General features: G+C 44.5%; 1 protein-coding gene across 6 annotated transcripts in view; it reads left to right on the top strand.

Annotated features, from left to right (window-relative positions):
• LOC130121764 (potassium channel subfamily T member 1-like) overlaps window positions 1-27,917 on the top strand; it is a 166,005-nt gene that overhangs the window by 115,162 nt on the left and 22,926 nt on the right. For all 6 annotated transcript variants that reach the window (XM_056290844.1, XM_056290763.1, XM_056290681.1 and 3 more), the window contains 9 exons: window positions 3,328-3,508; window positions 12,197-12,361; window positions 16,867-17,003; window positions 18,736-18,799; window positions 19,205-19,313; window positions 19,489-19,597; window positions 21,583-21,732; window positions 22,263-22,498; window positions 24,332-24,545. In XM_056290844.1, coding sequence (XP_056146819.1) covers window positions 3,328-3,508; window positions 12,197-12,361; window positions 16,867-17,003; window positions 18,736-18,799; window positions 19,205-19,313; window positions 19,489-19,597; window positions 21,583-21,732; window positions 22,263-22,498; window positions 24,332-24,545 — 1,365 coding nt within the window. The remainder of the gene's footprint in view (window positions 1-3,327; window positions 3,509-12,196; window positions 12,362-16,866; window positions 17,004-18,735; window positions 18,800-19,204; window positions 19,314-19,488; window positions 19,598-21,582; window positions 21,733-22,262; window positions 22,499-24,331; window positions 24,546-27,917) is intronic.

Below are 27,917 nucleotides of genomic sequence, written 5' to 3'. Positions count from 1 at the left end.
ACAGAGTGGGAGGATTGATGTTGTTTTTGATGTCTATCACCAGACTTCGATCAAAGATGCTGAACGACTGAACCGGGGTGGAGACATCACTCTCCAGTACAAGAATCTTGCAGGGGGACACCACGTCCAGCAGTGGAGAACATTTCTGTGCAGTTCCTCCAACAAGACCAGTCTCATCAAGTTTCTGGTGGAAGAGTGGAAACTCCCACGATACAGAGCTATGCTGCATGGCAAGGTGTTGTACATGACCTGTGAGGAAACCTGCTACAAGTTGACAGAAGATGGGTGTGAGGAAGCAGCAGAACTGCACTCCACACATGAAGAAGCTGACACCCGTCTGCTCCTGCATGCATTGCATGCAGCAAATGCGGGCTCAAAGTCAGTTATCATCACAGCTGAGGACACTGATGTCATGGTGCTTTGTCTTGGCTTCCAGAAGGACATCACCTGTCCCATCTACCAGAAGTGTGGGACTCAGAACCGCACACGGTTTGTCGACATCACCAAACTGGCAAGTTCACTTGGAGACAGCATCTGTGACAGCCTAATTGGCTTACATGCCTTCACAGGCTGCGACACTGTCAGTGCATTCGCTGGTCGAGGGAAGCTGAATGCCCTGAAGATAGTGAGAAAGCACACTTCCTGCCAAGAGACTTTTAGTCAACTGGGACAGACATGGAATGTCAGTGATGAGCTGTTCCAGAAAATTGAGCAGTTCACCTGTCGGATGTATGTTGCTAATAGCAGCACTGCTGAGGTGAACAAACTGCGTTACCAGCTCTTCTGCACCAAAAGGGGAGAGGTTGAGTCCAGCCAGCTGCCACCATGTAGAGACTGTCTCTTTATGCATGTTCAACGAGCCAACTATCAGGCAGCAATATGGAAGTGCTGTCTGCAGGCTAACCCTGTGGTGCCAAGCCCTACTGAGTATGGATGGACAAACGATGAAGGCAAGCTGGCCATTTACTGGATGCGCTCCCCACCTGCACCAGATGTGGTCTTGGAAATGCTAACATGCAAGTGTGTGCATTCATGCAAAATGCCAAGCTGCATGTGCCTGTCAAATGGACTTCCATGCACAGACATGTGCAGGTTACAGACCTGCAGTAACCAAAAACAGCAGGATGGTCCAGAACTGGACTTTGAACTTGGGGAGTCAGATGATGAGAGAAACGAGCAGTTTGATGAATGACAGTGTGATGATTCTGATGGTATTGCTGTGGTAGTAGTCTATTGATGCACAGGATGTTGATTCTGGACTTGGTTACCCAGAGCTTGATAACAATAATGTAACCATATTCACATATACCCATTACCCTACCCATTACCATTACATATACCCACTAATGATATGGGATTACATGTATCATTGACTAAGTATATGTAAATGTCAATGTTGTTTAAAATATTAAAATAGTTCATTACCTCACTATGGTATTCCTTTTTATCATGTATTTTGATTGTGTATTTAAACAAATGTATAGAGACCAGTTTGTGACCTAACTGGCTTTGGTCTAGTTCTCATTTAAGGCTCACAATCACCTCACACAATGAAATAGTATGGGTATATTATACGTTTTCTGAATCTTTACAGTCCTGTGAGTATTCCAGTTTTTGTGTTTTGTGTCCCTGATATTCCTAGATGCCACAGGGCTAAAAGAAAGTATATAGTTTAGGCGAACATTGCAGAAAGATGTGTGTTATTGACGGGTTGAAGAGCTCAAGTGACCTCTATATTTGTGAGAAATATCCACAACAGGGCTTGAATGAAAGCTAAGAAGGTCCCCTTTAAAATGATACCAAAGACAATATTATAGAACATTGAAAAATGTCCTGACCATGAGGCTAAACCAGGATATGCACCAGCGTCTAAAATGCAATTTAGTTTAGCGGGTGGTTAACTTCATGAGCTGATAACTGTGATACAGCTGCCACTCAGGAATGGTTATCATACCAAAATATCATCTACAGACATGGATCCTTTCAAAAATTATAAGTAAGTTTTGCCACCTTGAGTGTACCGAAATATCGTCTGGCCCATGGACTATAACACAAACGTGTCTTCTCGATGGTGGGAGGAAACTGAAACGCCCGGTGGAAACCCATGCAGACATGGGGAGAACATACAAACTTCACACAGAAAGAACCTGGGACACCGGCCTGGGGTTCAAACCCAGGACGGACCTTCTTGCTGCGAGATAGTAGTGCTAACCACTGGGCCACCATGCCACAGCATGCAGAAGAATGATGCGGGCAGCGGCAAGTTTGAAGAAGAAGCAAGCTCATTGTTGCTAATAAGCAGATATGGCAGACTAAGCTCATAGAAGACCTATACCAACAGATATTACAGCATCTGTATTTAAAACTCATTGACAGGGAGTTTGGGTGGTCAAACACCAATTCAGTTATCGGGATCTCCACAGATATCAGTAAGTTAAATAAAAATGGCAATCATTGTTGGGCTTTTAAGTATGTAGAAACTCACAATGAAACCAACAGGTTCCCAAAATGAGAGTTTTTAGGATTTGATTTACAACTTTGATAACAGGTCTCTGTCATGAACTGGTTGCGTAAAATAACATATAAACGTTTTCTTAGTTGTGACTATGGAGCTTAGAAAAGCAGCTGATGTTATGTGCTTGCCTTTTTTTTTAGGAATTTTTTTTTGTTTTTTTGGATTTCGCCCCCTTTTTTTCCCCCAATTGTACCAGGCTAATTACCCCATTCTTCTGAGCCATCCCAGTCACTGCTCCACCCCCTCTGCCGATCCGGGAAGGGCTGCAGACTACCACCTGCCTCCTCCGATACATGTGGATTTGCCAGCTGCTTCTTTATACCTGACAGTGAGGAGTTTCGCCAGGGGGTGTAGCACGTGAGAGGACCACGCTATTCCCCCCAGTTTCCCCTCCCCCCCGAACAGGTGCCCCGACCGACCAGAGGAAGCACTAGTGCAATGACCAGGACACATACCCACATCCGGCTTCCCATCCACAGACATGGCCAATTGTGTCTGTAGTGACACCCGGCCAAGCCGGAGGTAACACGGGGATTCGAACCGGCGATCCCCATGTTGGTAGGCAACGGAATAGACTGCTACGCTACCTGGACGCCCTATGCGCATGCCTTGTAATCATTAAACTTTTCCCAATTTTAGAAAGCATACAAAAAAGAGGCCAGATATAGCCTTTTGTTATGCTGTGTCCATCCCACCCTTTGTTCAGTTGGATATTTCCACTAACTTTGAAATGAATTTGAAAAGGCATTAGTAGTTTGACCAAAACTGAATAAGTCAGCTGAATAACTGTCTTGTCCCCCCCCCCCCCTCAGGGCCTGTGGGATCCAGCACCTAGAGAGAGCAGGAAAGAACCTGTCTTTCTTCGACTCGCTGTATTTCTGCATTGTAACCTTCTCTACAGTGGGCTACGGGGACGTCACGCCGCAGATCTGGCCCTCACAGTTACTGGTGGTCATCCTCATCTGTGTGGCACTGGTGGTGCTTCCACTACAGGTACAGCAATGGGACAAAGGAACCGAATGCAAGGTCTGTGGACCACCGTGATGGGATTTCAAGGCGGGGGTTCCTATCAAAAAGAATAGTTGATTTTACCAAATAGAAGTTAGTAGAGGAAAAAGTATGAGGATGACTATTTTTTAGTATTGTACTCATTAAAATCTCCTGGAGCCTATTTTACAAAAGTGCCGTAAATCATTAATGCATCGTGCTAACTGTTCCCCCAGTTATAATTCTCTTCCTAGTCATTATTAAACGCAAATGTGTTCTCCAAAGCAAAATCTTTTCCACTGGGTTATTGTGGTATATTATCTATCTATTGTAGGGCTGTTGGCTGGTTGCTGAGTCACTTTAAAAGAGAAAAATGGGGAATCCCAGACCCGGAGGATAGATAAGAGGGCTTGGTTCCTGATTTTAAATATTGGATTTGTTCAGAAAAGCTTCTTAGCATTTTCATCTTTTCATTCAGCAGAAATACCCAAATGGTCATAAAGAGAGTCAGATGGCAGATATATGTATTTGTCTGTCAACTTACAGGCATCTTAAAGCACTGAATAGAAATAATATCAGTATCATAGCCAAGCGTGCATCTAATTTCAAGTGCAGTTGTAAGTGTGCAACAGGTGGATCCCCAATAGTGACGCAAAGAATGGGGGGGGGGGTCCAAGTTAGCTGGACTATACCACAAATCAGTCAAAACAATCAGGCTTAGAGACCAATTGATTATGGTAGACCTGGAAAAAAGTTTTTAATCCTTTCTTGAACGGAGGTAGTGAATCTGCAGCCGTGATGAAAACAGAAGATCATTCAACCGTTTTGGGGTCAGGTGGGAAGAAGGTCTGGACCGAGAGCTCAGCCATTTTAAAGTGGACATAGACAGTAAGTAGCCTTCCATAGGTAGAACACATAGGGCAAACAGGAGAGTAGCTGTTTAATATGGGTTCAGAGGAAAGATGAATCAGAAATGTCCAACCCTCTACCAGAAACTACCTTTAAGGTTTCCTTGAGGAAGACACTTTGCCATGTCTCTACTGGATCTTCTCAGTGAACAGCAGTAGAAGACTGGTTCTACTGGGAACCTGCCAGTTGTCAATGTGTGCAACTGTGAATGATTCAAGATTCAAGATGCTTTATTGTGTGTCACAATGTAACAGAAATTCTTCTTTGACATGGCTCCTACATCAGACAACACAATAAATAATGACAAAAATAGATGACCCAGACAAATTAAAAAGGCACAAGAGTAAAAAGGTTGAAAAATGGACAATTGACAATGAAGAAGGATTTAAAAAAAGGTTAAAAAGACAAGTTATCTAGCACTTTGTGGAATGGATAAAGTTGTTAGTTTAATTTATTTAGGGTGCTAATGGCTGAGGGAATGAAGGACATTTTGTAGGTGTTTTTCTTGGCCAGTGGGACTTTATAACAGCCTGATGGGAGTAACTGAAGGAATTGGTGGAGCGGTGAGGGGGGTTCTGTCAAATGAGGGTGGCTTTCTTAGTAACTGACTGGGTGAACAACTCAGACAGTGGAGGTTGAATTGAGCCTGTTATCTTATTAGCCTGATTGGTGATCCAAGAGAGTTTTGTTTTTGTTTTTGATCATGAGAGATGAGATATTGAAGGTGAGTATAGATTCAATGAGTTGAAACGACTTTACTGACATTAAACCTCCCGAGCTTCCTCAGCAGTTACAGACGCTGTTGGGCTTTCTTGTACACCAAGTCAGTGTGTTGGGAAAAGGACAGGGGGACATTTATCTCTGTTCCAAGGTATTTAAAAGACTCCACCTGCTGTACCAGCTGCCTTTCCAGACTGTAGGGTTCAAAGAGAGGGTGGGGTGAGTCAGGTGTCCACCTGCCCCACAACACAAATCCTTGCTCTTAGAGATGTTGAGCTCCAGGGGGTTTTCCTGATAGCTAGGTCACTCGCACACCGATGGTATTCCTACAGTGAGTTTGTGTCAGTCAGGTGGGCCACTAGGGCCATGTCATCGGCATATTTTAGTAGAGTAATTTCTTCGCTGTTGCAGGTAATGTTGTTGGTGTAGACAGAAAAGAGAATAGGAGATAAAACACAACCCTGGCTAACCCCCACTGTATTTAAAATCAAATTATTGGATTTAAAACCATTGATGACTACATGTTGTGGCCTGTCCTTTGAAAAACTCTGAATCCATAAACCCAGTGTTGGACTGACCTGCAGTTCCAGGAGGCGTTTTTTAGCAAGGCGTCGATGTTAATGGGGTTAAAAACAGAGGAGAAGTCCATGGATAAAGTCCTTATGTGGGGATGTGCTGAGTCCAGGTGTCTGGCCACAGTATCCAGGAGGCTTAGACTGGCATCCTCCACACCACGCTTTGCCTTGTGGGTAAACTGGAGTGGATCTAGTGTGTCAGCAGCCATGGTGGAGAGAAGGTCACACACTATTCTCTCCATGCAGTTAAACAGCATGGATGTTAGTGCAATCAACTTGAATTTGAAACAGGAGATTGTTCAGTCATTCGTCCTTGGATTAAAAAAAAAAACAGGATGGTGCTGGACTTTAATTGTTAGGCCTACATTTCTTCATTTGACTTCCATAACAGGTCAATAAGATATAAAACAGGAAAAGCAAAAAGAGTGAGTAAGAAAAATTTTCATTTCTGTGTCAAGCCAAAATGTGTATCACTATGTATAATCATTATTTTGCAGTTGAGCGGAACAATCCTTTACTGAAGCCATAACAGAGGAGGTGGTTTTGTGGTTGTATGATCACTGAATGTAATTTCACACAGGTCATGTCTTGTAAGGGGTAGGCCATTTCTTGTGATGTTATAAGCTAAATTGTGACATATAATTAATCAGAATCGGTACAAAATATTAAAGGGGTGCACTTTTCCTGGAACCCAGTGCAGAGGCTGACAGTGATGAAAAGACAAAGTCCTCTTTCAGACATTATGAAATACATACAGCAGCAGTTCCTGAATCTTAATGAGAGTCAATGCAGGCCTAGTGCAAGAGGATGCATGAACACACACACACACACACACACACACACACACACACACACACACACACACACACAGTGTCCCAGCTCATCATCCCGAGTCAAAGGATGTGTGGGTTGCGTCTCAACAGAGAAAATAAGCTGATGACCTGAAATGCTTTTAATGAATCTCTGCTTACTGACGGTGTGCTGTGTTAGCACTTCTCACTCTCATTTTAACACCAGATGGCAAATGAAGACCCTTTGTTATGTTGCAAATAATAATGCTTTTGATAAATGTGGTGACCTTGTTTTTAGAGAGTGCCCTTACAGGCAGCTTATTGTAATTCAGATGTCAAAAAATTACTAACTAGCCAACTAATCCCAAAGATAACTGCTGATCTCCCTCTCTCTTTCTCTCTTTCTCGCCATCTCTCTCTTTCTTTCTCCATCTGTCTTTCTATCTCTATCTCGGTAGTAAAGGAAAAAAAATAGTAAAGAAGTTGGCTGCATTTTTGAGGAGACCCCTTATGCAGGGGGCTGAAAAACTGTATTCTTAAAAACATGTTTTCTGCACTTCTTCACACATGCACAGATCAATTTTGCTACATTACATTTACATTACATTACAGTCATTTAGCCGACGCTTTTATCCAAAGCGACTTACAATAAGTGCATTTAACGTAGGAAATCAGGAGAACTACTAGTCATCAGAGGTCATAAGTGCATCTAAACAAGCATCTAAGAGCAAAACCAGTGCTAAAGTAAAAGTGCAAGAAAGAGGTTGTTTTTTTGTTTGTTTTTTTAATGAGTGAATACAATAAGTGCTAAGAACAAGTAACAGGGTAGTGGTTCTTAAAAAGGTGAGTTTTCAACCTGCGCCGAAAGATGGGCAGCGACTCCGCTGTCCTGACATCAGTGGGGAGTTCATTCCACCACTGTGGGGCCAGGACAGAAAAGAGCCGTGATCGGGTCGATCGGCAGCAAGGGCCTCTGAGTGACAGGGCAACCAGGCGTCCCAAGGCGGCAGAACGAAGTGGTCGGGCGGGGGGTGTAGGGCTTGACCATGGCCTGGAGATAGGAAGTCGCTGTTCCTTTCACTGCCCTGTAGGCTAGCACCAGAGTCTTAAACTGGATGCGAGCAGCTACTGGGAGCCAGTGTAGGGACATGACAAGGGGAGTTGTGTGGGAGAACTTAGGGCAGTTGAACACCAGATGAGCTGCAGCTTTCTGAACAAGCTCCAGAGGTCTGATTGCCGACGCCGGGGCGCCAGCAAGGAGGAAGTTGCCGTAGTCCAGCCAGGAGATGACCAGAGCCTGGATGAGCACCTGTGCCATCTTGTCGGTGAGGAATGGGCGAAGGCTCCTGATGTTATAGAGGAGAAATCTGCAGGAGCGAGCAACCGATGCAACGTTTTCAGCAAACGACAGTTGATCATCCAGGCTCACACCCAGATTCCTCACAGTCCGATTTGGCGTCACCACGGTGTTGCCAATGGTGATGGCCAGGTCTCAGTGTGGGCAACCTTTCCCTGGGAGGAACATCAGCTCTGTCTTGTCCAGATTGAGCTTCAGGTGGTGTTGCCATCCACTCCGAGATGTCAGTCAAGCACCCAGCAATACGTGTCTCTACTTGTGTGTCAGAGGGAGGGAAGGACAAGATCAGCTGGGTGTCATCGGCATAACAATGGTAAGAGAAGTCATGCGAGCGAATAACAGAACCCAGGGATGTTGTGTACAGGGAGAAAAGGAGAGGACCCAGAACCGAACCCTGTGGAACGCCTGTAGTCAGTCTGCGAGGCTCCGACACAGATCCCCTCCATGTCACCTGGTAGGAGCGACCCGTCAGGTAGGTTGCAAACATTGAGAGTACAGAGCCTGTGACACCCAGCCCCTCGAGGGTACAGAGGAGGATCTGGTGGTTCACTGTGTCGAATGCAGCTAACAGGTCCAGAGGAGAGAGAGTTTGCTCTCGCAGAGTGTAGCGATTCTGTCACTGCAAGGAAGGCCGTCTCTGTCGAGTGACCCACCCTGAACCCAGACTGGTTGGGGTCCAGGAGGTTGTTCTGGTGGAGGTACAAAGAAAGTTGGTTAAAGACAGCATGTTCGAAAGTTTTGGATAGAAAGGGTAGAAGGGAAACTGGTCTGTAGTTTTTGACATCAGAGGGGTTAAGTGATGGTTTTTTGAGAAGGGGGTGACTCTAGCAGTCTTGAAGGCAGATGGAAAGCATCCTGCCTGGAGGGAGGTGTTGATGAGATGGGTTAGATAGGGGAGGAGTTCAGGTGCTATAGACTGAAGAAGAGGGGAGGGGACCGGGTCAAGGGAGCATGTGGTGGGGCAACTGGATGTGATGAGTTTTAGAACCTCATCGGGGGAGAGGGGAGCGAGGTGGGATAGGGTGGGACGTGGTGAAGGAGGGTGCAGAGGGTGGGTTAGTGCAAGCATCACTAACCGGGTGGTGAGAAAAGGAGGATCTGATGTCATTTACCTTCTTGTCAAAGAAGTTAGTGAAGTCATCAGGGAGAAGGGAGGAAGTAGGAGGAGGAGGTGGGGGTTGAAGAAGTCTAGAGAAGGTTTCAAAGAGTTTCTTAGGATTAGAGGCAGAGGATAGGATTTTGGAGCGATAGAAGGCAGCCTTAGCAGCAGAAAGGGAGGAGGAGAAAGTGGAAAGAAGAGACTGGAAGTTGAGAAGGTCCTCTGAGAGTTTGCCTTTTCTCCATTTGCACTCTGCCACTCTCAGGCTCCGTCTGTCAGTACGTACTGAGTCGGTCAGCCAAGGGGCAGGTGGAGTTGGGCGTGCAGGCCTGGAGGTGAGGGGACAGAGATTGTCCAGAGAAGAGGAGAGGGTAGAGAGAAGAAGATCAGTAGCAGTGTCAGGGGGTAGGAGAGAGAAAGTTTCAGGTGTAGGGAGGTTAGAGGTAACAGAGGAAGAAAGATCAGTGGCGGAGAGAGAGTGGAGGTGTCTACGGGTGGAAATCATGTGGGTAGGGGAAGGGGCTGAGGGGGTTGAAGAGAGGGAGAGGGAGTAGGACATGAAATAGTGGTCAGAGAGCTGGAGGGGAGTAACAGAGAGATTGGAAATAGGACAGTGTCTAGTAAAGATAAGGTCCAGCTGGTTGCCGGCCTTGTGGGTAGGAGGAGAGGGTGAGAGGTGAAGGTCAAAGGAGGAGAGGAAAGAGAGAAGAGGATCTAGCTTGTTAGTGTGGATGTTGAAGTCACCGAGAAGGATAAGTGCAGAGTCATCAACAGGGAAGTGTGAGACAAGTGTGTCAAGCTCCTCCAGAAACTCACCAGGGGGGCCTGGTGGGTGGTACACAACCACGATGGTGAGTTTGACTGGATAAGAGACAGTAACAGCATGAAATTCAAAAGAGGGCGGAGAAAATTGTGGAATGGAAACAAGAGAGTATTTCCATTTCAGGGAGATCAGTAGGCCAGTACCACCACCCCGCCTCCCAGCTCTGGGAGTGTGAGAGAAAGAGTACACATAAGACAGAGCTGCGGGTGTGGTAGTGTTTTCTGGCATGATCCAGGTCTCAGTTACAGCAAGAAAGTTGAGGGAGAGCAAGGATGTGTAGCCTGAGATAAACTCAGCTTTCGGCACCGCAGACTGGCAATTCCAGAGCCCTCCCATCACCACTTGCTCAACGTGAGTGGAGAGATTGGGATAGATGAATGAGTGACCCAACGTCTATGCCAGCCCCGGGAAGAGGAAAGGACAGGAATGTGAAGGAAACACATAGTCTATACTAGGTCCACAAAATACAGATGACTGACCGGATCTAAAAAGAGTAGTCCATGCTTGACGAAGTCTTGGCTTGGAAAAAGTCACGCTTGCGTTTGTTTACTCTAGCCTTTGTTCAATCTAGGCTTGTTTGCCTGAGGCTTGGAAGTAGCAGCAGTGATTTAAAGAACACTGATTGCTAATTGTCTGCCATGAGTGCAGGCCACACCCTGGCCACTTAACGCCCAATTGGCCAAAGAGGTACACTGAAAAGAGGCCTATTGCCCAGAAACTGGTCACTTATGTAAAACTCTATCAAACCTCACACAATATTATTAAAACTGCAAACAGCAAGTTACCAAGGAATATATTTATAAGCTAAAGGATAACTAAGTCTAAACAGCTAGGCAACAAGAAATATTTAAGGGCACTCTAGGTTAAAAACAGCTACAGTTAGAATAAGTAAATAAGACAAGTAAGTAAATAGAATAAGACAGCTACAGCTATAATAAGATCCCACTAAGAATGAGCAGCAGATGTATAGACAAAAAGACTAATACTCAAGCGGCTGGAATAAGACTAGTAGCAACTTGTTAAGCAAGAAAGATGATACTTACTCTATTCTAGATGAACCAGCAATTCAGAATCACTCCAGAAGTTAAAATGCACCAAGCTAGTCTGCTACCTGGATATGAAGACAGTAGCATGGCAGCGAACATCTTTGGTAAAGCTTTACATCTGCACTATTTCTGAAAGTAAAAATCTACTGCAAGTTTTAAAGTAGACTTTCTTTAGATCACGACTTTTACTCTGCATTTCAAAACAACTCGCACACACAAAAAATGAGGACCTTGATGTCTGTGATGACAGCCATGGTCACTGCAATATTTTAATATCTCCTTTGTTGTTCTGGCTATTATTAAATGGTAAGTGGACTGTATTTGCATAGCGCTTTTCTAGTCTACCTACCACCCAAAGTGCTTTACAATGTATGCCTCACATTCTCCCATTCACACACACATTCACCCATTCACACACATATTCATACACTGATGGTGGAGGCTGCCATGCAAGGTGACAACCTGCTCAGTTAGGGGTTCAGTGTCTTGCTCAAGGACACTTCGACACGCTCTATGGAGGAGCCAGGGATCAAACTAGAAACCTTCCGATTAGTAGACGACCCGATCTACCTCCTGAGCCATGCCGCCCCAGTCCTATTTCAGTTTCACGATAAGAGGGCAAGGATAATAATAACAGTAGAAAACAAGTGCAAGGCCACACAGGGAGAACTCTATGGTGGCTCATAGACACTGGCTTTTTCAGAGCACATTTGAAACAGCGGATTTGAGAGGGTAACCATTCAAATTACAGGCCAGTCATTACACAGAAATTACTGAGTAACTTAGAATTTAAATAGCTGTATTTGAACTATGATGAGTGGTTGTTATTGAGTAATATGTGAGTTAAATAGAGGTTTGAATATAAGGCGAAGTTTGAACGTGGTGCGGTCTTTACTATGGTTTTGGTACTCAGTAGGACATCAATATTCACCTTATGGTCACATTAAGCAGCTAATTACTATTTATCCCTGTGACAAATGATTCAAAATACTTGTATTTGGTACAATGTGATTTGTGAATTTATCCCATACAGTGTTTGATGTAAATTATATTTAACGGCACATTATAATGACAAGAAAGCAAACTAGAGATACAAAAAAGCCCCGGTTTTACTCATATATTACTCAGTAATTACCACTCATCATAGTTCAGATATATTTGTTTTAGTCATATAATACTTGGTTATTTCTGTTTAATGAATGACCTGTAATTTAAAGCATTACCTCAACTAGAACTAGGTGCAAGTAGATATATGTATTCATATGACATTATCGATATCTGATTAGGCTGACCTGGTTGGACAAACTACTGCAAGTCCTATGTCTTTGGTTTTAGTAGCGGTTGATGTCAAATCACTCATGTCGTTGTTGTCAGTTTGAGGAGCTTGCCTTCCTGTGGATGGAGAGACAGAAGTCAGGAGGGAACTACAGCCGCCACCGGGCCCAGACGGAGAAACACGTTGTGCTGTGCGTCAGCTCGCTCAAGATAGACCTGCTCATGGACTTCCTCAATGAGTTTTACGCTCACCCTCGATTGCAGGTAAGTTGTTATGAAGCTGTTAGCATAAGTTGGGAAGACATTGGGAAGACCTTCCTTTACTTACCTTACCCTCCTACCAGTTCCCCATTTAGTAGGTCACGCCACCATGTCATATGATTTTTCAATCAGCTAGGTTTACCAGATGCAAACAGTGAGTAAGTTGCAGGACAACGTAGAACAGATTTATAATGTTAGTTGCCAACACTAAAATCTTTGATATAATATGAATTTGGCTTCATTTGACCTTTATAGCCTTTCTGCAGTTACACTTTAACACACTAGTCAGTGCACAGTAATATGTTATATGCATGACTTACAGAATAGAAAGTAAATTGCTGTATGCATAACCAGTGGTAAATGATAAATGCTGTCTTTACTGAGATCCAACATGCAACATGAAAACAAAAGATAAGGAAATGACACATCAGTTCATCTGGATACAATGTTTATTGACATAAACGTTGTATCAGTTGAATCAGTTGAACTGATTCAACCTTCATCAATCAACTAAGTGACATCTTCAGTCACTGACTGAAGTCAATTGGCATGACTGAAGACAAACGTTTTCCGAAGGTTTTTAGTCACCATGACCACGAGAGGTTCTTGATCATACAGTCATAACTGCACAAATAAATTAGGCTGATAAGTCCAGTAGTTTATGTGATTAGCCGGACAGACAGACACACACACACACAACCAAACACATACCGCCTGGTGGAGATAACAAACAAGTTTCCACAGTAGATGTAGTGTTAACCAGTCACTCGCGCAACTTCAACAAATTCAGTAAAGTATAGCCACAATATTATCAGTGCACTGCCTTCAGTTCAATAAGAAAAATGTGCACACCAACCTGGAGTTGAAGTTCCACCTCATTTGAGAGACTCGTGGCAACCTTCTCTCGCAAAAATCACCCAGTAATTTAGTCCATTTGGGAGAACGTGTAAAAAAATGCAGACAATCCTACCAGTTTCGCAAAAAACATGAAGTAGATCAGCAACAAGTTCGTCAGTAGCTGTGAATTCAGCGGTCGTTGTGCTTAGTTTGCTCACAACCCGCCAAAGGCTCAAGCTCAAAGTTTATGGCGACACCAGGGCTAGCATGGATACATTGCAGGGCCCTGGGGCATTCTGTCACTACACATCAACATTTGATTGGCTGATGATATGGTCACTCAAAGTTGTAATTAGTTTGCACCTTCAGGCTTCAAGGAAAGGCTAGCAATACCACTAGTGCTAGTCCAAGGAGCTGTGATGCATTTAGATGACATAAGAAATCCCTGCTCAGCCCCATGAGAAAACAAGTAACTGAATTTACACATGACAGAAGACACAATTCAGGCACAATTCAATTTAACTATGAGAAACAAATTATGATTTTGACAGGGCCAGCTGAGAAAGCCCTGATGGCCCTGACAGCCCACCACTGGTCAAAGGATCAAAACGCTGTGTGGTACAATGTAAAGCAGGATACCTGGTCACCCTACAATCAGCCAATGGTGTCTTCTAATTTTTCTCTTTAAAGCGATTAACCAAACAATCCCCTCTTGCTGTCATTTCAATGTTTAGTGCCCACCACTATGTGGTTCCCCCACTACTATACCAGGCCCATCTGTGTGCCTGCAGGGCATATCCAAGGCTTGAATCTAAAAGGCTTTTACCCACTGTATGACCATCCATCCACTATGCGAGGGGTCCCCAACCAACAGGCCACGGACCGGCACCGGGCTGCAAAGTATTTGCTACCGGGCCGCAAGGAAACAATATGATATACAATATTCGAATAAAAGCCCCATCCATGTAATGCTAGAGGGCTTTTAATTTGAAACAAATACCTGAAGTGTGTACAATGATGTAATTTTATCAATCATCCACGTGGCATTCAGCAGACCAGTGGTAACTAACTTCATAACTCGGAGATGCACTCAGTCAACTCGCTACTAGCAGCTTGAGAGTTTCGCTTGAGAGTTTCTTCGGAAGAGGTAGGGGAGATAAAAGGTCTAACGACGACGATAACGCAGAGACAGCAGAGGCCGAGACTGCCAAAAACAAAAAGAAAGCTTCCTTCAATAAGAAGTATGATGAGTCATACCTAAAATATGGCTTTATTGCGACCGGTGACTTGCATGCTCCGAGCCCCCTGTGTGTGATATGTGGAGACAAGCTATCTAATGGGGCAATGAAGCCTCAAAACTGCTTCGGCACCTTGAGTCCAAGCGCCCCACACTTAAAGACAAACCCCTTGGAGTTCTTTGAGTGAAAACAACGTGAGCAAGTGGGACAGAAGCGTGTGCTCAGAGCCACCACCTCTACAAATGTTGCTGCTCTGAGAGCGTCGTACTTAGTGACTAGTCGTATTGCTAAGGCTAAGAAGCCTTTCACTGTCAGCGAAAAATTGATTCTGCCTGCTGCCAAGGACATGTGCTGTGAGCTGTTGGGGGAAGCTGCAGCTAAAAAGGTGGCAAAGGTTCCTCTTTCAGCTACCAGTTTCAAGGAGAATTGATGAAATAGCGGAGGACATATACGAGAAGCACAGTTGTTGGAGTGGCTTAATGAGTCACCGTGGTATCCAGGTCGGTGAGTCTACCGATGTCGACAGCAAGGCAATACTGCTGGTTTATGTGCGATATATATTTCAAGACGATGTGCATGAGGCTATGTTGTGTGCTCTGTCGCTGCCAACTAACACAACTGGGGCAGAACTGTTCAAGTCTTTGAGTGACTACATGTCAGGCAAACTGGACTGGTCATTCTGTGTTGGGATATGCACAGATGGGGCTGCAGCTATGACCGGACGGACAGCTGTCTGGTTGCACTACCCGAGTCAAAGAGGTTGTTCCTGAATGCCAGTTTACACACTGTGTGATACACAGAGAAATGCTGGCAAGCCGAAAAATGTCACCTAATCTGAACAGCGTATTGAGTGACGTTATAAAAATTATCAATCACACCAAAGCACACGCCCTTAACCCACGTCTGTTTGAGCAGTCAGGTGGTTATCAAAGGGGAGATCCCTGGCCAGGGTTTTTTAGTTAAGAGAGCTGCTACAGAGATTTCTTTCTAAAAAAAAGTCATCACTGGCACTGCACTTTAGTGACGAGGAGTGGATAATAAAACTCACTTATCTGTGTGACATCTTCAACCTCCTCAATGAACTCAATTTGTCACTTCAGGAGAGAAAGACAACTGTCTTCAATTTGGCAGATAAAGTGTCTGCATTCAGAGCCAAACTGGAACTGTGGGGACGGTGACTTGACAGGGGCATATTTGACTTGTTCCAAACATTAGCTGGGATTTTGGAAGAGACAGAGACTGCAACGTCCTTCTCCAAGGTGGTGCGCGATCACCTGGCTTCTCTGTCGACAGAATTTGAGCGTTACTTCCCAACCGCAGATGACCCGAGAAATGTAAAGGAATGGCTCCCTGACCCGTTTGTGAATGTCCCCGGCGAATCATCCATGTCAGCACGGGAAGAAGATCAACTCCTCGAGCTTGCAAATGACGGTGGGCTGAGAAGTATGTTTGATGCAACATCTCTGCCGACATTCTGGATCAAAGTCGAGGCTGAATATCCTAAGATAGCCACCAAAGCACTGAAAACTTTGCTTCCATTTCCAACATCATATCTCTGTGAAGCAGGGTTTTCTGCAATGAATGCAGCGAAAACAAAGTTGCGGAATAGACTGGACATAAGAAACACCCTTCGGGTGTCGCTGTCTCCCATCACCCCTCGATTGGACCTGTCTTGCTGCAGAGAAACATGCCCAGGGCTCCCACTGATTCAGTGATATTGGTGAGTTACAATGTTGTTATATGTATGTTATGTTAACACGCGGAAAATATGTGCTATATGTTTAATATCCATTATAAGCCTAATCTATATTCCGGTCATTATTAACCCACCCCTGCCCCTCCCCCGGTACGTCAGAATTTTGTCAATATTAAACTGGTCCGCGGTGCAAAAAAGTTTGGGGACCCCTGCGCTCGGCCATCCAAATCCATTTTTGATTTCTCTATAATAGTTGTAGATTAAGTTGTATTCCTCCTAATCGAAATAATTGGAACGGGCCACCACCACCCAAAATTTCGCTTACTTACATCACTTTATTTCAGTGTCTTTTGTGGAACCATTTCAGTCACAGTGGGTCTGTAATGCCCATGAGGTCACTAACGTCATTCTTACCTTTTTCTGTACGCTTAAAACTAATGGTCATGGTACGGTAGATTCATATCCCAAGAGGAATTGTTTCAAAAATGTGGTGATATTTTTCCTTTTAGTTCTCAAAAGCTGTATAGAGATGTGTTGAAAAACTATGAAATTTCTATTTCAGCATAGCCAAAGTACAATTCTAATAGTGTGACTATTTAGTAGAGACATGCAACAGATTGTGCAGATTTTTACGATTTGATTAACTGCCTTTTGCGGTCTGTACATGTGCATTATACATACATTGAAGTATATATAGAACAGTGTTACATGCTCTGATGTGTCTCTCTACCCTGTAGGACTACTACGTGGTGATCCTGTGTCCCACAGAGATGGACATCCAGGTGCGTCGTATCCTCCAGATCCCTCTGTGGTCCCAGAGGGTCATCTACCTCCAGGGATCAGCCCTCAAAGACCAGGACCTCATGAGGGCCAAGTAAGTGGGGAACACTTGCAGGCAGACACACTTTTTCACAATTACTTATGCATGATACATGTAAGCATATGTGGATATTGATGCCCTGTGATACCTTCTTTAACCAGCCACCCAGTTAAGCTAACCACTCTGCAGCCATCCAACCTATTAACCATCAGTCATGAGCCCAGCACAGACACAGTGCTCATACTCACTCCTGACAGGTGAAATACTTTATCCCTTAAGGCACACACACGCGTCCACAAACATGCCCCGTTCACGCCTTAAAAAAAATAATCATCTCTCGTTTGTTGATCAAAAATGTTTGCCATTCACTTGCCAAGCCAGAGTCACTGAACTCTGGACAGGGCAAGATGTTCACAAAGCCACTTGGCTGCCCCCAGGCTGTTTATCAGTGTAATGCAATTTCACTGTCCATTGCTTATCCATTTCCATATAGCCTCTGGCACCAACAGAAACTATCGTCAGATCACATTAAATTTTGATTAAAATGTGTTTGGACACTATTGGTCAACTCAATGTCAATAATATCACTGTCATGCCATTCATTGTCCCACACTTTAAAAAAAATTCCCCTCTTATCAAGTCCTTTAGTCAAGCATTGAATCTTGAAAAACAACCAGTTTCACTCATTTCAAACACAGTTTACGAATTGTGTAGATATTCAGCATAGTTTCTCTACAATGTTTTTAGTTATTTAGTGCCTGATTTGAGTGGTTATTGTAAATCTGTTACTGCATGTGTACATAGTACATTCAGCACCTTCTGCCGAGAAGAAAACATACATCCATAGAGAGCTCCCTCCTCTGTTGCTCTTCTTGAGGGTTCCTCCCATTTTTTTTCCTGACAAAATTTTTATCTGTGTTTTTCCTCGTCTAAATCGAGGGACTAGGGTTATATGGGTGCTGTACATTGTGCAGAATGTAATTGTGGTTGTAAAGCCCTCTGGGAATAAATTGTGACTTAAAAATATACAAAATTAATTTGCCGCTACTTGACCTGTTAAGAGATTTATCTTTTTACAGTGTAATGTAAAACAGTGCAATATATAGTGTAATGTAAATGCGTAACTTTTTACAGTGTACATTGCTTTTTTATGGCCCTCCCAGGGAGGTTACGGTTTATGATAGGGTGATCTGCTTGCTGCTTGCCATTTCTCATCCCAGAGACAGGCCAATATTACGACTTTGTCTATTAGTCCATGACCATTTCCCCCCGAAGCACATGGCAGTGTTAAAACCAAAATAAATTTATCCAGGGAACCCAATGCATCACCTTAGGGACCCTCACCAGTGTGGCTCGATGGTGTAGGTGATGAAACACCGTCAATTTCACACATTCAGATTCAACAAATAAAATCACTCGGCAGAGCGGGTGCTCAGAAAACACACCACGCAGCAGTTACACTAATGGATTTTCTTGTAATCCTTTGCGTGGTGTTAAGAGTTCAAGATCTCCTGTGACAGCCGGAGCGATAAACTGATGATGCAGTCCAGCCAATGGCAGATTGTTCCTACACCGCCACTCCTATGCCGGAGTGGGAATGTTAAACCTCTCAGTCACTGTGAAAAGCCATTGGCGTCGATCCCCGCTTGTCTTCTCCTTGCAGCTTGCCCCTCAATAAACAGCTGATTTCCAGAATGATTGAATTGCTTCTCCAATTATTCATCATCATCATCTCTCTCTCGCTCGCTCTCTCTCCCCTCTCTCTCTTTCTCTCGCCTTCCTTTAGGATGGACGATGCAGAGGCCTGCTTCATCCTCAGCAGCAGGAATGAGGTGGACCGAACAGCCGCTGTGAGACCGTCTATCTTTCCACTCTTGATATGTTGTTTTCCTGTCTCTTTGTTTTAACGCTGTGCCTCCCACCAAGGCAGACTCCTAGCATTTTCACTTTGTCCAAAAAAAAAAAAAAAACACACATGTACACACACACACACACACACCTAGAATTGGAATTGGAACTTGAATAGAAACACATTTATTGCATCGATGACTCAGGACAGTCAGTCCCTGCCCGAGCATTTTGACTCTGTCAGTCATGTTGCTATAAATATCAGCAAAATATATTAATAAAGTGCTCTGTGACCCTGTGGAGAATGTCAAGGTTTGTAAAATGTGGGTTGTGTATGTATTGTAAAGTGATGTCTTTGTTCAAAGTAGAAGTGGCAGAATGATCCAGATCTCCTCCTCTTTTCATAGGACCACCAGACTATCTTGAGGGCTTGGGCAGTGAAGGACTTTGCTCCGAACTGCCCCCTTTACGTCCAAATCCTCAAACCAGAAAACAAGTTTCATGTCAAGTTTGCAGGTATGTTTGGGAACAGCCCCTCTGCTATAACCCCTCCGCTTTTGGTCTGTTCAAATCTTCTTTATTGTACAGCAAAGCCTTCTCTGTTCATCTACAAGTGCACATGAGCAGAAACTTTTGACATTTTCCTCATTGTTTCTCTGTCTTGACTCTGGCTGCTTTGACTCCTGATCAGATCATGTGGTGTGTGAGGAAGAGTTTAAGTATGCCATGTTGGCCCTGAACTGTGTGTGTCCGGCCACATCCACTCTGGTCACGCTCCTGGTCCACACCTCCCGAGGACAGTGAGTACATGTTCTTCATTTTCTCTCACTTACACTAATTAGTGACTGTAATAATTTGCATATCATTATCAAGTAATAAACATCTCCATCTGCCGCTTTCTCTCTTATATGAGGAGAGAGAGTGAGAGTGAGAGAGATGCCGATATACTGGCTGATTAACTGGCTTGAAAACAGAAATATGGAAGGATGGATGGATGGATGAATGCGAGGCATTTTTTTGACCCATACTGTGTGTGTCAGTACACATTTATTTTGGCTACATGAGTTGTCAGCACATCCCTACATCAATGTCACCTGGAAAAATTCCTGTACAGTTATTGTACTTGGGGCGGCACAGTGGTGCAGTGGTTAGCGCGGTCCCCTCACAGCAAGGAGGGTCCTGGGTTCGAGCCCTGGGGTAGTCCAACCTTGGGGGTTGTCCCAGGTCGTCCTCTGTGTGGAGTTTGCATGTGTGTGTGTGTGTGGGGGGGGGACCCTGTGATGGCCTGGTGGCCTGTCCAGTGTGTCTCCCTGCTTACTGCCCAATGACTGCTGGGATAGGCTCCAGCATTCCCGTGACCCTGAGAGCAGGATAAGCGGGTTCGATAATGGATGGATATTGTACTTGGCAATGATCAATGTTGCCATTTGTCTTCATTGTTTTGTTTCTCCTACGGAGCAACCTAATATGAAACTCCCTATTTGATTTGACAATGATTCATGATAGCTCTGCAACATAGTTTATGTTTTTTAAAAGACCCGACGCGGTTTCCACCTCCACAGAGGCGAGCGCTGTTCCCATACAGGGGCAGCAACCTTTCACTAGACAGAGGGACAGGAAGATTGATCTGAAAGCACTGCGTTCAACATTCCCTTATTTATGGTGAAGTCATAAATCTGTCATTGCCTTTTTTTCTTTCCATTGTGTGAAACGTACCTTCTCCTCAATATCCACAGCTTGACTTGGAAACACCTAATTGAATTTCTTTTTTGAAACTCAAGACTGGGTTAGGTCTATTTCGGTGACAGGTTTGTGATGCAATAATCTATGGCAGATGTTAACTCACAGGTCTTCTGATTGATTTAAAGTTGTGAAGCAGACAAACTGCTCATTGGAGCATTCCCACAACCCTGACCGCCCCGACGTCTTATATCCTTTGCCCAGTTATTATCTTGGGCTGAGCACTGGTGAAAGGCCAGTGTTAAGTTGTTTGGGTCTGTTGGATCAATCTGTTAAAAGGGAGATGAAGCAGACTGAGATGCAGATCAAGTTAGACTGGGCTTCTCACTCCCCTGATGAAGAAGGGAACTGCAACAGTACGCAGAAGTTGAGCCTGAGTTTAAGGGGAGATAATGTTTTGCAAGGACAGCAAATAAATGGAAAAAGATGTTTATTTGACTGAAATCAGCTCAAACATAAACCCAGATTGGGCGCCTGGGTAGCGAGGGGTCTATTCCGTTGCCTACCAACACGGGGATCGCCGATTTAAATCCCCGTGTTACCGCCGACTTGATCAGCATCCCTACAGACACAATTGGTCGTGTCTGTGGGTGGGAAGCCGGCTGTGGGTATGTGTCCTGGTCACTGCACTAGTGCCTCCTCTGGTCGGTCGGGGCGCCTGTTCAGGGGGGAGGGGGAACTGGGGGGAATAGCGGGATCCTCCCACGTGTTACGTCCCCCTGGTGAAACTCCTCACTGTCAGGTGAAAAGAAGTGGCTGGCGACTCCACATGTATCAGGGGAGGCATGTGGTAGTCTGCAGCCCTCCCCGGATTGACAGAGAGGGTGGAGCAGCGACTGGGATGGCTCGGAAGAGTCGGGTAATTGGCTGGATACGATTGGGGAGAAAAAGGGGGAGAAAAAAAACATAAACCCAGATCATCCCTCAATCTCGCAATGGTTAATTCCCCATTTCCTAACAGGCAAGGTCAAAGGTGTAAATTGCTTCAGATTGCAGGAAGTTTCTGAGATCTGTAATGGTGACGGTCCTGACGCTGTCTTCACAGGGAAGGCCAGATGTCCCCGGAGCAGTGGCAGAGGATGTACGGCCGCTGCTCGGGAAATGAGGTCTACCACATCCGCCTGTGCGACAGCAAGTTTTTCGGGGAGTATGACGGGAAGAGCTTCACCTACGCCTCCTTCCACGCCCACAAGAAGTTAGCATCCCTGCTAGGTTTCCATTAGCGTAATTTTTTTAAATGCTAATGTACGAAATAACGAAAAGCATACTGCTGTTTCATTCTGCAACACTGGTTTTATTCACTCAGCAGGAGTAATAGAAAACCTCAGTTTTATATTGTTTTGCAATATTTTACTATACCTGTCTCCATTCAAAACACTGTTGAAAGCTCGTTTCTATAGACTGTTAAGTCTCTTGTGGTTTATGTCCTTGTTCTGTTTCTTTTCCTTATTTCTATAATAATTTCACCATTTTGTCTGTTCTTTTTCTGCTTTTTAATCATTCTTCTATTTGTTATATTGTAAATCACTTTTAAAAGGGTTTCTAAACATGCTTTTTACATAGTTTTGTATTTATGTTATTATTATTGGTACTACCTGTAATGGAAGTAGTAACCGCAGTAGAAATAGTAGTAGTAGAAGAAGAAGAAGAATTCTTCTTCTCACACTGTAGAGAGCAGACATGGAATGAACTCAGCCTCCATCGTTTCTGTCCTCCTCCTCTCAGGTACGGTGTGTGTCTCATTGGGGTGAAGCGGGAGGACAACAAAAGCATCCTCCTTAACCCTGGGCCCCGCCACATCATGGCCGCCGCCGACACCTGCTACTACATCAACATCACCAAGGAGGAGAACTCGGCATTCATCTTCAAGCAGGAGGAGAAGCACAACAAGGGGCTGCCCGTCACAGGCCTCTACGACGCCCCCTCCAGGCTGCCCGTGCACAGCATTATTGCCAGCATGGGTGAGACTGGGAGGACAGGGGCAGAGTGTGGGTGGGAAAGGGGGAGGGGAGGTCACCGAGGACAAGGGAAGGGGAACCACTGAGGAGATGAAGGGAGAAACATATAGGGAGGTGTATGGAGTAGGATGAGGAACGAGGGAAAGGAGAACCAGAAATCATTTCATTGGCCGTTGACAGCTTGGATCAAAAAATATCACACACACACACACACACATACTTTCACACCACAAGTTAGGATGTGACACCTAGTTGGATGTGATGGATGTTGTTTGTTTGTTTACGTGTTTTGAATACTCATTTTTGTGATATGAAAAAAAACGGAATCACACCAACTTCTCACAGTACACTTACTACATTTCTTTTAAAAGGTGGCTGCCTTAGTGATGCTGAATTTTTTCATTGACTGTTAAGCATGATTTTCTTACAAGTTTTGTGTTTTTTTCTTTCTTGCTGACGTTGTTGTGTTGTGCTTTTTCTTTGACCTGTGAAAGTTGATCAGGCCACTTCATATGGTAAGTCTGTGTGTGATGTTTCCAGCATCATGGTATTTATTGTGTAATATACTGCTCCTTAATTTCTTGATTAACCCTTTTTAATGATTTCTCTTATGTTTCTATACATGAAACATATATATATATATATGTCTTAATGTGCATATAACCTGCTATGATATATGTAAGTGACACATAAAAGACAAAGACACAATGTTGATGTGATTTGCATAACACATAGCCGTCTGTTGCTCATGTGTAATGTCATGTTAGACTTTAGAAAGTGCCGCTTGTCTCTTCAAGCTCAAACAGGTCAACTGAGGATGGTGCTGGGCTGTGGGGTTTATAGTGATGATATATAATGTATAGGGCGGCACGGTGGCGCAGTGGTTAGCGTGGTCACCTCACAGCAAGAAGGTCCCGGGTTCGAGCCCTGGGGTAGTCCAACCCTGGGGGTCGTCCTGGGTCGTCCTCTGTGTGCAGTTTGCATGCTCTCCCTGTGTCTGCGTGGGTTTCCTCCGGGTGCTCCGGTTTCCTCCTACAGTCCAAAGACATGCAGGTCAGGTGAATCGGCCATACTAAATTGTCCCTAGGTGTGTGTGTGTGCGCGTGTGTGTGTGTGTGTGTGCGCGTGTGTGTGTGTGTGTGTGTGTGTGTGTGTGTGTGTGTGTGTGTGTGTGTGTGTGTGTCAGCATCAGCCCTGTGATGGCCTGGTGGCCTGTCCAGGGTGTCTCCCCGCCTGCCGCCCAATGATTGCTGGGATAGGCTCCAGCGACCCTGAGAGCAGGATAAGCAGTTTGGATAATGGATGGATGGATGTATTATATATATATATATATATATCAACACAGATACAGGATCTGTGTTGATATTCCGCTCATCAGTTGAGCACTTATAACACCTTTGACGGTTTCGGAAAAAAATGCTATATATATATATATATATATATATATATATATATGTCTGTGTGTGTGTGTGTATAATATGAATAAATATGAAAATTATTACCTCCAAGTTGAAATGTTTTAAACACAGTTTACATATCATGTTATTAGACCACCTCTCGGACACAAAATAGCCATAGTTCAATAGCACATGCATAAATTTCGGCATACGTGTTCAAGATCTTGTTGAGCCGTCGATTACAAGGGTATGAGAAGATGCTCGGCAAGGCATTATTTGGAAAAACGCATGAAAAGCAAAACTGCTGCGCTTGTTATTTCTAAATGGATTTAAAATTCCCAGGTGGATGGAACATGCCAGCTCCATGGCAGTCATATCACAGGGTTGCTCTATCAGCATCCTATCCCCCTTATTGTTTTGTTTTGCTTTGTTTTTTCAGGTACGGTGGCCATAGATCTGCAGAACCCGGACCCCCCTGAGGACAACAGCAAGCTGGCCCCGCCCACAGAGAACGGCTCTGGGAGCAGGCGGCCCAGTATCGGCCCGGTCCTGGAGATAGCAGATTCCTCAGCCATCCTACCATGTGACCTGCTCAGCGACCAGTCAGAGGACGAGACCAACCAGTCAGATGAGGAGGGCTCTGTGGGGTCAGAGTAAGGCAAAACACTTATACGTCACAGTTTTAGAAGACAAACGTCTAACACACTCACAGTCTGAAAGGATACTGTAAGTTAGTACACTATGTTTAGCCTGTCACCTCCACTCACTTTTAGGAAAAGGGTAAAAAAGGGGGTGTAGAGGATAAGGACAGTGAGTGGTGTGGGTTAGACTGAAGGTGACAGTGTTATAGTAAAACCCAGAGAGTTGAGTCGGCTAACACCGGTGTGTTGTCCTTCTACTAACCTCATATTTTATTGGTCCAAAGCCCTGGACCCCGCACGTGCCGGCAACACAATACGAGATGTTGGTGTCTTTGATGCCCTCATGTGACGTGGGAAAATCCAGGCCGTTTTGCCCATACACTGTATAAAAAAGACTGATGTGGCACCTGAGACACCACCCATTGGTTTCTGAAGGAGCAAATTGAAGCCTAAAGTTTGGCTTTGTGCTCGCTGCCATCATATTACGTGATTCAATCAGAATTTTTCTCCCCAATTTTACCTGGCCAATTACCCCAGTCTTCCGTGCCGTCCCGGTCACTGCTCCACCCTCTGCTGATCTGAGGAGGGCTGCAAACTACCACATGTCTCCACCCATACATGTGGAGTCGCCAGCTGCTTCTTTGTACCTGACAGTGAGGAATTTTGTCAGGGGGACGTGGCATGTGGGAGGATCACGCTATTCCCCCCAGTTCCCCCTCTACCCTGAACCGGTGCCCCGACCAACCAGAGGAGGCGCTAGTGCAGCGACCAAGACACACACTCACATCTGGCTTCCCACCCACAGATACGGCCAATTGTGTCTGTAGGGACGGGCGATCCCCGTTTTGGTAGGCAACAGAATAGATCGCTACACTACCCAGATGCCCCGAGATGTTTCTTAAATGCCAGTTGCTCTCTTCACCAGCATTACCATGTAATAGCAATCAAGGCACACTTTTAGAGAGCAAGAGATCTTAAAGATGTCACTGCTCTTCAGCCAGCGGCACTTCGGTTATAAATCATGTTATAACATCCCACAAAACCCGAATCAGCACCAATGACCAATTACAAAGATGAGCATATTGGATGATATTGGTGAAGAAGAATAGAAGTTTTTCTATGGCGACTGAGGTTGGGTGTGTGATGTCTCACATTAAACAAGCTAAAGATAATCTTCAGACAGCTTATGATGGAGATTGGCAACGATGAAGCTGAAATTTTGCTGTTTTTATGTTGATGCGATGGGTTTCTCTGCCACATCAAAATCTCATGAAATGTGGTTTGGTTTACAGTCAGCCTGGGTTCAGAGGGGAGTAGGGGGGTCTTGGAGGTCATTGGTTCATGTCACTCAACTATACCAGTGGTTCAAACTGCTTTATCTCAGGCCTGTTTAATGTCATTCTTTAGTATGATACACAGTGCTGCCAAGATAAGAGGCTCAATTCCTGCAGCAGTGCTGAAAATGCATGTAGTCAGCACACTGTGAGGTGCTTTGGTTAGAAAAAGTGTCCAGCAAATGGTGAATTCTGTGTTATGCTGCACTTTCAGTAGGGTTACTAATACATGAGAGTCTCTTAATAGAGAGTATCTTAATAAAAATGAACACATGCAGGATCCACTCACATGAGTACGCAATTGCTGTAGGTGCAAGGAATCATAAGAAACCATTAAAACAGGCGAAAAGGGGGGAAAAAATGCATACTGCACAAGTGACAGCCCAGTCTCTCTTTTTGAGATTGTGGAGTCTTCTTTTTTTCCTTGTTTTGAGGCTCTTTAAAGGTCAGTCAATCAATCAATCAATCAAGTTTCATGTTATATAGCGCTTTTCTAGCTGCAGCAGCCACTCAAAGCGCTTTACATTTCTGGTCAAATCTGATTTTCAGACATCTGTTACAATATGTATTTTTGTCTTCGAACTATCATTTAATTTGCACTTAAATTAAAAATTATCTCTCTCTGGCTCATATGTATGTATATATATATATATATATATATATATATATACACACACACACTCAATGGTAGGGCGAGTGCTCAACAAAATAAGGAGCAAAATAATCCAGTGAGTCAAGTAAATTCTTTACGAGACAGTACAAGCCTGTTTCATGCCATAAGCAATCATCTGATGATTGCTTATGGCATGAAACAGGCTTGTACTGTCTCGTAAAGAATTTACTTGAATCATCGGATTTTATATATATATTTATAGTGTATATGAAAGTTATGTTTTTCTCTTCCTGAAAGATGAAATAGTTCTTTTAGTTACATCATCTTGCACAGGTGAATGATAAGTAAAATAACATCTAATGACTGGGGAGCTAAAATTGAGAGAAAACAAGCCATCTCTACCACCAGACTGAAACTTGCCACTAACATATCAAAGTCCTCATTCCTCTGAGAATGCCTTGCCGTGATTGGCTGTTAATTAAATCAAACTCCCTCCCCTCACATAATCCCTCTTGACAGTTCCTTGTCTTTGGGGAATATGTGTCATGGTGCATAGACTCACAGTGCACTAAGTGCCATTTCATGGGACCTTTATGGTCAGCGTGACTGTAAATCCACAGTGACATACCGGACTGAATAACTGACTGGTCTCACCTCTCCTCCCCCTTGTGTCTGGGAGGTTATGGGAGGTGAGATGGATGGCGTTAGAATGCTTTACTGCTGGTGTTGTAGAATTTACCGACTCCCCTGCAGAATCTGACTCCCCTTGGTGTGAGGCTAGGTTAGGTTAGGCTAACCCTAACCCCCCTAACTGTAACCTGTTCACACCAAGGGGAGTCAGATTCTGCAGGGCAGTCCAAATGTGGCTCAGATGAGAAGACACAGAGGTCACCGCTCTCTCCCTCTCAACTCTGTATTCCCCCCCCCCCCCCTGTATGTCTCTCTCTCGCTCTCCCTCTCTCTCTATGTGTGTCGCAGTTGCTTGAGTTAAGCTCAGGACAGGTTCTCCGCCTGTGCCTTTGAAAAATGTCACGGTCCCCACAGCAGCCCCTATGAGACCCCATTAACAGTACCGGGTGGAGAGATGTTTAAAACCCCATTCACCAAACCTCTGCCATACAGTAAAACATAGTGCCGCCTGGCTATCCTCCAGCATCTGTAATAGCCCCCTGCTGCCTGGCCCTGTCGTTTCACTGCTTTGAGAGATGTCAGAGGCAGTGCTGGGGGAATAAGTGAGAACTGTGGCATTTGTGAGGCGCAGTGGAGGGTGAAATTTAAGATCCCACATTGCCCCCATGTGGTGATGAGAGCATAATGTGCTGAGAGGCTTTGACAGATACATCTTGAGACAAAACAAGAAAAAATGCATATGTTATTACATTCTTATAACTACATACACATTACAGCAAGTATTTTTGCCTGGAGAGAGGTGATACT

Source organism: Lampris incognitus, chromosome 1, assembly GCF_029633865.1.
Source record: "Lampris incognitus isolate fLamInc1 chromosome 1, fLamInc1.hap2, whole genome shotgun sequence".
NCBI lineage: Eukaryota > Metazoa > Chordata > Actinopteri > Lampriformes > Lampridae > Lampris > Lampris incognitus.
Note: the sequence above shows the minus strand (reverse complement) of the source record. Positions and strands in the feature narration are given on the sequence as shown.